General features: G+C 40.0%; 1 protein-coding gene across 1 annotated transcript in view; it reads right to left on the bottom strand.

The window, feature by feature from the left end:
- CYBB (cytochrome b-245 beta chain) overlaps nt 1–11,375 on the bottom strand; it is a gene marked incomplete at its 5' end in the record, with an annotated part of 34,658 nt that extends 23,283 nt beyond the window's left edge. Inside the window, 3 exons of the mRNA XM_080795483.1 lie at nt 7,801–7,911; nt 9,264–9,359; nt 11,331–11,375. Of these exons, the coding sequence (XP_080651609.1) occupies nt 7,801–7,911; nt 9,264–9,359; nt 11,331–11,375 (252 nt within the window). The remainder of the gene's footprint in view (nt 1–7,800; nt 7,912–9,263; nt 9,360–11,330) is intronic.
- Nucleotides 11,376–12,351: the final 976 nt, after the last annotated feature.

Below are 12,351 nucleotides of genomic sequence, written 5' to 3'. Positions count from 1 at the left end.
GCTGTTTTAAATGTTTTATATGCATTCTGACTCTTCATTTTTGCATCAGCCCTAGCAGGGAGGGACCATTATTATCACTGTATAACAGGTTAGGGAAAAACCTGTGGGGAGGTAGCCTTAGGTCACATAGTTAATAAGTGGTAGAGCTGGGATTTAAATCTATCAGATGCCAGAGTATCAATATTCTGATTTTTCATACCTTGTATGATTACCTTCACATTAAAAATACTATTTTGGTCAGTACTCAAGTGTGACTATCCTCCTGATATGTGTTAGAAGATGTGGATTTGAATCTTGATTCAGGTCAATGCCCAAAGTAGAAAAAAACAAACTCTGCCTTATGATTGAATCCAAACTTTGTCCTTCTGAAAACTGGTCAAATGCTTGCTTTGGCTGCTTTGTTCCCAAGTCTAAATGTACTGCCATAGAGATACAGAGAATTGTTAAGGAGAGCCAAGTGCAAAACAAAAGAAAAAAAAATCTTAGTATAAGTACTTAGTATAAGTAATCTAAGTATATCTGGTTCTAAACATATTATATTTAATCTAGAGTTGTTTAATATTTGACTTATTATTTTTTTTAAGTAGGCTCCACGGCCAGCATGAAGCCCAGTACGGGGCTTGAACTCACGACCCTGAGATGGAGACCTGGGTTGAAATCAAGAGTCAGACACTTAACTGACTGAGCCACCCTGGCGCCTGGTGGCTTAGTTATTTTTAATAAAATGTTCTGATTTTATAGAAAAAAATGTAATTGTGTGGGAAATTGTGCTTACTCCACTATCTCTCAGTTAACTACATCTACAGAGAGCATGGCACCATGAGAGCAGATTCCTGGGACCACAGCAATACTACTAGGGAGGAAGACACAGGATTCCAGAGAAAGGAAGAAAGAATTAGGCTTCACTGAATGCTTTCTGTGAGCCAGGCAGTTTACCCATAATCATTATCTCATTCAGTGGCAACGAGATAAGAATGATTGTCCTCATTTTAAGATTAAAAAAAATTAAAGTTAAATCTCACATTGGCTGGGATGCAAGTCTCTTTGTCTTTAAGGTTCACACCCTTTTCCACCAAACCAGATGCAATGATATAGTCACTATTACTTTACAAGTCTAAAAAAAAAACCCAAGACAAGACTTTAAGTGTAAGTACTCAGCCGCAAGGTGATCACAGAAAACAAGGTCAGGGGAAGTGAGACTAGGAAGACAAGGCAGCCAAAGAAGGGCATATTATCAGATCAGCTACCACTGCCATATATCCTACCATATCATATATCATATCATACCATGGTCTCTTTGATTAGAGGATTCTGAGAGCTATAGAAAATGCTCCAGAGGTTTTCTTTTCTTTTTTTCTTTTTTTCTTTTAACCTGAGGCATTAGAAAGCTTAGGAATTCATCCCTCAACTTCCAATCATCACAGGCCAAGGGCTGGTCCCAGGGCATAGATTCCCGGGCATTTCAGGCTTGCCCCAGGAGAAGGCCGAAAGAAAATCCTCAGGCAGAGAACGAGTGGGGCTTGCAGGAGGCAGTGAGCCCATGCACTATAGAACCAAGAGTGTGGAGGGAACATGACTGAAAAACCAACAGCATCAGCTACAACTAAGTGTCCATGGCTGAAGGTGGGCCATGACTCAGGCTCTCAAAACAAGGGTTTCCTGTTTGAAATCACTTAGTTCACATTTCTGTTGGTGAAAAATTGTCTTTGGTTTTTTATATAGCCTTGTCATCTTTTCTGTTTATTTCAAATGCTGTACATTGTTTTACTACTTTATGTTCTTTACAATTTTAAAGAAATATCTTTTTCCTGTTTCCCAATTGCTAGGTTCCTCCATAGTTTCTTGGAGTTCCTTGTAGCAGGCAGAATTCAAAGATGATCCCCAATGACATTATATAATATCTTCCCTTTGAGTGGGGCTGGGACCTGAACTGTGAATATGATGGGATGTCACTCCTGTGAGTTTGTTACATTATATGGCAAAAGGAACTTTGCAGAGGTAATGAAAGTTCCAAGTTGACCTTAAGAGAAAATTATCTGGGTGGGCCTGAGCCAATCACTTGGCCCTTCAAATCTGGGTCCAGAACTCAGAGACTGAAGAACTCAGAGATTCAAGGCACAAGAAGTATTTGGTGCAACGTTGCTGGCTTGAACATGGAGGAGGCCAGATGGAAGGAATACAGAGACTTTCACGATCTGAGAGCAGGCCCTGAATGGCTCTCAGCAAGGAGACAGGAACCTCAGTCCCACAACTGCAAGGAACTGAATTTTGCCAACAAGAATGAGTTTGGAAGATTTTTACCCAGGGTTTCCATTTGAGAATTCAGCCCACTTGGCACCTTGACTTCAGCCTTGTAACATGCTGAGCAGAGAACCCAACCAAACACAGGAGGCTGCACTTCTCACTGGCAGAACTGTTGGCTAATAAATTGTGGTTGTTTTAAGTCACTGAATTTGTGGAAATCTTTTACACAGCAACATATAATTAATATAGTCCTTACTGGAGTGATGGAACACACTTGGAGTCTTAAGACGGAGAGAATGGGAACAGTAGGATCAGAAATCAGTACTGAATTAAAGTTCAGAGGGCAAGTTCTGCAAAACTTGCCATCAGATATACATGTGTTGGATCTCAGTCCTACCACCAATATGCTCAGTTTCTAACTTCCTCAACTATGTATTTATCATAGTTCTTCTCTCATAAGTCTGTTTCCTAGATTCAAAAAGAGGTGTTTAATAAATATTTGAGGGTTTTTTTTGGTATCATTATTTAACTTTTCAGCTCGTATGGCTTGGCTCCCCAGCTAGAAATTAAGCTTCCTATATTCAGAGCAATGTATCATATGCTTCAAAAAAATATCTCTTAGGGCACCTGGGTGGCACAGTCGGTTAGGTGTCCGGCTCTTGGTGTGGCTCAGGTCCTGCTCTCAGAGTCGTGAGATCAAGCCCCACATCAGGTTCCACACTCAGTACAGAGTCTGCTTAAGTTTCTCCCACCCTCTCCCTCTGCCCCTCCACCCCCCTCTACATGCCCTCTCTCTCTCTCTTTCTCTTTCTCCAAAATAAATAAATAAATTTTTTTTTAAGTCCCTTGATAATTATTTGGTTAAATGAATTACATTTTCACTGTTCTAGAACCTAAGATGATTATTCTAAATCTATAGTGATGTATTTACCCATATATCTATAATTGCCACACGGTTTTCTTTTCTACTTTCTGACAAACTGTTTTGAAATTTTGGAAGTGGGGGGTAATACACTGGCTTCTGCATGCTGAATTTGAAGAAAAGAATATGGTTTTAATGTGGCCTCTACAGTGTCTCTATAGTTCTACCTTTATCATCATCAATATAGATCATCAAAAATGCGGAACAACAGATTCTGATGCAACCATCAGAAATTGAATTGAATGCTTGAGAAATAAAAGGTCCATTGGTAATCCTCTGATCATAATAGGTAATTTTTTAAAAAGCTAATTGATATGAAACTCATACATCTCAAAAAATGAAAAAATATAGGCCACTAGTAACCAATGGGTCATTGGAACAGATCTCACTGAGGCACAAATCCTTAGTTTTTCCCAGCTGCCCTCTATGATATGCTCAGGATGCCCCCCGCTGCCAAAAAAAAAAAAAATCCAAAGAGAAGTCACAAGTCATGTTTATGTGGGGCTTCCAAATACAATTTCCTCACCATTTCCTAAAATGGGAGTAAGGCAGGTGGTTGGTGGGGTGGGAAGGAAGAGCTTTGCTGCCTGTTTGTTCCTCCTCATCACACAGATACCATTTTTATGCTTTTCAGTCGCTTCTGAATTATTGCCAGCTACCTCCTAATTACGCAAGTTGCCATGATGTCCCATAGCTTCCTCACTGAACTACCCCTTTGCCATTGACTTCTAAAGGGAAGTTTCTCTTTTACTGTCACCTAGAGCCTAGCCTGAACTCACTAGGCTAACATTCAAGTGTAAGGGAGATTATTGCATCATCTCAGCAAATTTCTATGCTGTGTTCAAACCACAAGAGAAAAAAAAAATTTTTGAAGATAAAGATTTTATTTATTTGAGAACGTGAGAGAGGGAGAGTGGGGAAAAGGTCAGAGGGAGAGGGAGAAGCAGACTCCTTGCTGAGCAGTGAGCCCAATGTAGGGCTCCATCTGAGGACCCCAGGATCATGACCTGAGCTGAAACCAAGAGTTGGACACTCAATCCACTGAGCTACCCAGGTGCACCGAAAAAATACTTTTTTTTTTTTTCAAGTGAGAAATGGAACCAAAAAGGAGTGCATATTTAATGGGGTATAACATGAGTTTCTGTAACATGACCATTACAGAAACTTAAAAGTTCTATTTTATGTACACCTGGTCTCACCACACATGCCACAAATTCACTTAAATTTGATGTTTATAAGCAGTTTGGGGGAAATTACAAAATCCACCCTTGAGTCTATAGAACTCAGGCAAAGAAGTTGCCAATGATGTCCAAACCTGGTGGCAGTAGGGTATGAGATGAGTAAGAACCTCAGTTTACTTGTATAGCACTGTTGATAGCTTTGAAGTCGCATGTTTCTTCTCTATCTCTTCCATAAAACTCTAAGCTCCTTGAATTTTACTCTTTACTCACCATGTGTCACCAGTACCTAGCACACAGCTGGCAGTCAACAAATGTTTGTTGACTGACAATTCAACAGTTGACCGCTTAGTCAATTAATATACTTTTGGAATATTATATTCATTCTTACAGTTGCATTGTCTCACCTGCTTTTCAGCTAAACACACACACACACACACACAAAACCAAAAACAACAAAAAACCAAACCTGTGCAACAGGAAGTCCAAGAGACTTCCCTACACCAGGTGGCTGTACAGAGCCCCACTGAAGGCCTCTGACTGTCAGACTATATAAGGTTACAGATAAGAGCTGACTCTCTCACCTTCCTTTTTCTTTCTGATCTGAAGACTGGGACTCCAATCGATTAGAATGCAGTTTCTACATGGCAAGGTAGGGATTATTAAGTGTTCCTTAGGGACTTCGGGGTGCTAAGCCCCATCATTCCCCACTCCGCGCAACAAAGCAGGTTGAGAGACTTTGCCTTTACCTTCTCCAGGGTGGGCCAATACTGGGGCTTTATTTCTTCAAATAATCAGAAGGGTTATAAAGCAAAGTCTAACTGGTTAAGATCACTAGAAACTGAATGGAAGTTCTGTGACTGTGCAGTCTGCGGGACGTCCTACTGGCAAATCCTTGAAGTGGCAACAACCTTGTCATTTCTGGCCTGTGCTATTCAGCATGCTCCAGCATTCACATATATGACGGACTTTTGAAGACCGTCATATGACGCGAAGGCGGTTTTGAGTTTCGGTGGCACATAGGAAAGTGAATGGGCTCTCGGGGCACAAAGAACCAGGTTTCAATTCCGACGTCGCCATCTCATTTCATCCCCGTGTCGCTGACTTGACGTGCAGCTTCTATGAGGCGCGCTCTACGAAGACTCGGTAGGGGGCAGCTATTAGGAGTTCCAACACTGGTCACAGGATGGTCACTCATTTTAATCCCAATCAGAAAAGAAGTTTCGTTTGCCACTTCAGGTTGGGAAACCCGGAAGGAGGGACGCTCCCGGTCTCTAAAAGAATGTTGCTTGCTCCTAATTTTATAAAATATATTCTCTTACATACAGATCTCTCCATATTAGCAGAGCATCCCTGCAATTTGAAAAGCAGACTTATTTCGTCCCTGTCTTTGAAGACGCTCATGAAGATCTTCCCTCCTGGGCCACAGGAAGCCTGAAAGCGGCCATTACAACATGTGCATTTCACGAGGCAGGGCAGCTCAATAGCAGTGAAATTTGGGCCTGGGCGGTAACAAGGATTTCTTAACGGGCCCTCCTGGTGAAAACGCTGCCTGTTTCTCAGGGTTTACTTCCTCTAAATAGAAAGTATTCAAACAGGGCATAGGGAGGAAGGCCAAAAAAATGAATCGTGCCTTCCTAAAAACAAAAAGCTACAATACATGAGCTTCATTTAGCAAATGTTCATTGGGCACCTACAGTATGCCAGGCTTTGGACTTAAGAGGTGGCTCACTGCTACAACTTGAAATTGAATGGAATTTTACCTCTGTGGTTTCTTAGATGGGGAAAATTATTTAGAAACCCTTGTAATCAGTGTCTACTGTTAATTGTATCCCACTAATCCTATATTCGTTAATCAACTAGTAAATTTACTAAGATTAGGAAAAACAAGGCAGAGTTCAAGGCAAATTCTACTTGATATTGACAGTTTAGATCACTTTCCTTCCTCCCAATAGTCCACGATTGCCAAATTAAGTATTGACTTCTCAGATCTACATTTAAGGTCCTAGTTTACCAGGAAAGTTCCAGCTGTCCTCTGCAGCCTTAGTTCAGACACGTGGCCTTTACAATCCCTACATCCCCATCAAAGTACATTGCTCACTTCTCTCCTCTATAAATTATCTCCACTAAATAGATTTTTTAAAGCTGGTTAATATAAAACACATGCATTTTACTAAGATGAAAAACAGAGGCTAGTAGTTACTCCTGATCCAGTAGAATGGGTCTCACCAAGACATCAATCCCTAGCTTTTCCAAGCTACCCTCTTTGGTGGGATCAGGAACCGCAAACAAATCCAAAGAGAAGCCACGTGTCGTGCTTCTATGGGGCTTTCACGAATGTAATTTCCTCGCTATTTTCTTTGCATTGGCCCATTCCATTTTCTCCAGGTAGAATGTCTTTCTCATTTATATCTCCTAGTGGCTTGTCTGATCCTCCTTATATGCCCGTATTTGATGCCACCTTTTCAAAGAAGACTTTTTTCATTCCCTGCCCCAACTTCATTCCTAATCCCGCCTTCTTTGATTCCCCAGAGCTCCTTATTTCTAATGTTCTGTGGAACCCATCAGATTTGGCTTTGTAGTACACAGATTAAGTAGATTCTAAGTTCCTTGTTTCTCATCTTTGTGTGATAACAGCTATAAGAAATTCATGTGCACTGGGTGTTATATGTAAACAATCTTGGAACACTACATCAAAAACTAATGATGTACTATTTGGTGACTAACATAACACGATAAAAAAAAGAAAAAGAAGCCTATTTAAAAAAAGAAATTCTAAAATTATAAAAAAAGTTAAATTAAATTAAAAAAGAAATTCATATACTATTTTATAGGTCACAAAATTTCTTCTTACATAATCTTTTCTTTCTTCTAACATAGTACATTTAGGGGTTCACCAAATTGTTGAAATGAGGGTTAAAAAAAAAACGCCCTGGACATTTGGAAAGCACCAAACTCCTCAATTCCATGGACTCAGTACCTCTTAGTCACCCTCGGTATACTGTGACTCATCACTCCTTGATTCTACCTGCTTGGGATGTTATCTACGAAGAGATTTTCTCTGACTTAAAAATTTTGAAAAACATGGTGCTGTAGGATTAATTCCCAAATCCCATGTCAGCCTCATAAAGTCCATAATATATTATATTACGTATGTCTGGTGTGTGTGTGTGTGTGTGCATGCACAAGTGTTTTACGGCTCTTCTTGAGCTGTAGGTTGATTGTTTTTTTTTTTTTTTTAAATGTCTGTTCCAAGTTAAATGATTGTCCCAGGGAACTCCATCAACAACTGATATACAAATAAAATGGAGAATCAAGCTTAGTTCAGCTTGCAAATACTGGAGAGAGGTTGGAATCCTCGCAAACCATTAGCCTGCTTTTCCTCAGAAAGGACACTTAGTGTAATGGCCTTTGAAAATTTTGAGAAGCGTCAACTTTGTAAATGTTTGCTCTTACCGCGCTGGAACCCCTGAGGAAGGAGAGCAGATTTCGACAGACTGGCAGCAGAATCAGCATGCAGTTGAAATTCAGGCAGGCTGCAGGGGCCCTGGCCAATGGCAGCGCAAACTGGAAGATGTGGGATAGGAAACAGGTAACTCCTGTGAGCACAGAACACCCCCCCCCCACCACCACTTCTCCAGGGTTCCTAGCGTGAGGCCCACCAGAGACAGCAAGTTATTTGAGAAGGAAGGTCCTTCAGAACCAAGAGTCTACCTGGAGGGCCTGCTGGGATCCTTTGTTTTAACCTGGCCCTTCTCTCCCACCCCAACATTTTACTACGAAAATTTTCAAACGTAAAGAGAATCTGAAATATTTTCACAATGAACACCCGTTTCCCATCTCCCAGGGTCCCCCATCACATAGCTGTCCATCCATCTGCCCATCCCTCCAGCCATCTGTCAATACATCTTTTTTTTTTTTTGATGCATTGCAGATATCAGTTTACTTCCTCCTAAATACTTAAGCATGTGTATCATTTGTTAGAGTTCAGTATAGAAACTGGGGCTTTCTAAAGAAGATTTTCTTAGTTCTTAGACTCACTTCAGCAGTAACTTAGGTTGGTCTGCTGTAATGCTTTGGCATTATAATTGTTCTTTGTAACGCCTAAAGAAGTTGCATACTTTGGAGGGGAAAACAAAGGGAAATCATCCTTCTCAGTATCAGCCTGAATTAGTTAACAACAATGATAATAGCACAGTATTATTATGTAGTATAATTATGTATACATACGATATATAATACATATTATAATTAGCGTTACGTCATGAATTCACGGGTTTCAGCATGATGTAAAAAATGGTATCCCGTGGGGGCCAGCTGTCATTGTAATTGTTGCCATTTGTCATGAAGAAGAGTCCTGGCAGTTCAAGGAAAACAAGAATGCTAATGGACCCAAGGAAAGCTGGGGGCCTTCACGCTGCTGGCCTAGTCAATGAATGTGACCCTTGGGCAGGTTCCTCAAAGGCTCCATCTGGAGGGAGAGTCTTATTTCCTGAAGGTCATTTCACAACATGTCACAAGACGCAGGGCTCTCCGTGCACAAAAGTTGTCAGGAATCAGATGATTTAAAGGATATGGAAAGTCTCACTTGTCCCACCTGTGTCACCCTTGGATCAATCTCTCCAAATCTGCCTGCCCATTCCAGGGTTGGCATTAGATTTCTTCTTTAAGCTAAACAGTGGCACAGTAGTTCTTGGGAGGGGAGGGGTGCCTCTGGGATTCTCTGACACACTTTAGTTTGTCTCACACTGGAAGGCCTAAAGACTCTAGCCCAGGTGGTGGCAGTGGAGGGAGCAAGGTAATGGTGCCGTCTGGGTTGGTGAGAACATTTATTTAAAGTGTTGAAAGGAGTATGAACCAGAATCTTTGATTAGAAATGTAGGCCAGTCAATATTGCGTGAGATGGAACCCATACTTACCCCAAGAAGTTTGCGAGTGTAATGGTACTGAGGTTCAATGTCATAAAACCTGTAGAACCGGATAAAGAGGAAGACGTTCATCCCCAGCCATACCAGCTGCAAAAAGAGAAATAGTTGTGTGACGTTTCCACATTTCAATGGATAGATTTCACGTAAGATTGGAGTCAGAGTAGGGTCAGGACTTCCCCAGTCTAGCCTTCAACAAAGGGAGTTGCACATCTGGGTGTGACCACCTGCGGGTCAGCTCTTTCCTACAACAGTGCCCCTACACTTCGTGATTGTGACCTTTCCACCTGGTGGCATTCCCTGTGATGGTTTTACTACGGGCCAGGATGCCAGGTTATTATCAATCTATCTCATCTCTGTTGTTTTATTCCTCTTTTCTTCTTAATGAGTAGCGGGTGAGTCTTTTCGAAAAGAGAAGGGAAAGGAATAGGTTACTGTGTGGTCCCCTGTGCCCACAAGACACTGTGTTCTACTCTCAGGGATGCCATCACCTCCCTCCAGCACACAGCACCCCACCCCAGCTAGTGGGAGTCACATCAGCTAAAATGTCAAGCCTTTAATTCTATTTGGTAACTTTAGCTTAACTTTTCAAAGAGGGACTATTGAACATGAATGAGGGGGTGAGGGGCATGGGATTTTTTTTTTAAAGCGACCCTCCTACCTTTTGACTGCTCATTTCATCCCAAGCACTGACTGCACTGAGTGAGGCACTGCTCAGTCTCGAACCTTCAGCTTCATAGTGATCTTTTCTTACCTGTGCTTTAATGCCATTAAAGGTCCATAGATGCCTGAGAACGATCACTTTATGAAGAAGCTATTTAAACAACTTCTCCATTCTCTAACCTTGTCATTCTTACTCTTGCTTTCCAGACTGTCTTTATTGTCAAACGTATGAGTGTGCAATTTAGGAGGAGGTCATCTCCTGGGAAAAACTGTGGTAGGAGCCAAAAGTATAATATGAACTTGTTTTCTATGGGAGTAGTCTGTTTTCTAAACGGTGATAAGAAATCAAGTTTACAGCTCTGAGTCCTCAGAAGAATTCTATATTGCATTAGCATGTTGGTTTGGCATAATTTTTTAATGCACAATTTTTCTTGTTTTTCTTTTATTTGTGCCCCCCCTTCCTCTCTGTGTCTACAACTCAAAGACTCAATATTTACTTCATGATAAATTCTTTCAAATTCCACTGACAAGTGTTCTTTTTAACATCAGTACAATACTTTCATTGGCTATTAGGAAAGGCTATTTAAAAATCACATTTCTATTTTCCCAATTGTCTGTGATTGCTTTGCTGAGACTGCCATCTTAAAATAATAGTTGGTCCTTGTTATGGTAAAAAAAAAAAAAAAAACTGAAGAGATTAGCATGTCTATTTGAAAATTAGCCCTACCTTTACTTACAAAAATTATTTCTCAAGGTAGATTAGATTGATTTATATAGTCACATATAATAAATATAATATATCCACTGTATATATGAGTCTAGTTTATTTCAATTTCCTCCTCTTGAATTTTTATAAACCTCATAAATAACTCAAGTTTACCTCAGAGGAAGAAAAGGTACTTTTTAAAAAAGAAAGTTGACAAATTCAATTATTTTTGCTGTAATCACTGAAATAAAGGCCATCTCCCATACATGAGCCGATCTTGTACCTGTTATTTGGAAAATGTTGTAAAATTACAATTGTCTATTTTTAATGGTATAAGCACATAAAAAGTAGAGAATTTGCCTCTGAGTAAATATTGATAAACAACTTAGACTCAGAGGTCATTAGCATGAAATGTCTTCTACCCCCTCTGTGAAATGCTGGCTGATTTAGTACCCCCAAAGTCTCAAGAAATAAAGTAGGTGAAGTGAGACCCTAGATATATTCTTTTCATTTATAAGTTTGGAAGACTGCCCTCGGTCCCGCTTACAGATAGACGTATGTTCACATGGTAAATCAGCTTCAGTGCAATTTCACAAAGAAGCAAAACAAACAAGAAACATTGCCCTCTTTTAGTTTCCCAGAGAACCCAGACAAGTTTGAGAATTTATCATTTCTCTCTCATTGGTACTTACGACGACAAAGATGGAGAGCCCTTCATTCTCAATCCAGTTCCCCATGGTGACAGACGTTCAATGCTTTGCGCCTGCTTCTCTTCTTTGCTCTGCTTCTTCTTCCCATGAGGAAATGAAAACAGCAGCCTGGGGCAATCAGTTTCCTTTTCTATTATCAGAAATTAGCTAATCATTGGTCAACTGAAAATCTTGTTTCCATAAGAACTTTAAATCTTTAAACCACAAAAAAGCTGCGGAAAAAGGGTCCATAATAATTCAATCCTAACTAAACATAGTAGGAAATGAAACCAATTTCTACAACTGAGAGACAACAGACGAATGATGGGATGTATTTTACACATGGACTTAACTTTTTGACTAATCAGTTTTTAAGTAGCCACTTTGAAAAAGTCACTCAACTAGCCATGACTTCGTACTGGTTAAAAGTCATTAAATAAATATCTTTTGACAGGCTGAGCAGCACTTTACAGTCTTGTTGAGAAAAATAATAACAATAATGATTGTTGATATTTATAGCATGCTTACATCATGCCAGTTTTCTAAGACACATGTGCGTGCATACACATATATACACACATGCGTACATATACAAACATAGCTACATAATAATTGATACATATGTCTGTGTAAACACATACACACATGTATTAAACTTAGTATACAAGTAAATTCACTTGATTCTAACAATTCAACCCTTATAAAGTAGTTTTTCAGAAGATTTTTTGATTTTTCATTTAAATTTGTTAGTTAACACACAGTGCAATATTGGTTTCTGGAGTAGAATTTAGCGATTCGTAAAGATCTTATTTTTAAATAATCTCTACACCCAATGTGGGGCTTGAACTCACAATCCTGAGATCAAGAGTCACACGGTCTACTGACTGAGCCAGCCAGGAGCCCCTAAACTAGTTTCTATTACTATGATTACACTTAACAGGTGAAGAAATTGAAACCCAGAGCACTTAAGTTACTTGGCCATGGTCATGCAACTAGGAAAGAGTAAAGCTGGGATTTGAAATCC

This window comes from Martes martes (assembly GCF_963455335.1).
Source record: "Martes martes genome assembly, chromosome: X".
NCBI classification, from domain to species: Eukaryota; Metazoa; Chordata; class Mammalia; order Carnivora; family Mustelidae; genus Martes; species Martes martes.
The sequence above is the reverse complement of the archived record's forward strand: the minus strand, read 5'-3'. Positions and strand labels throughout refer to the sequence as shown.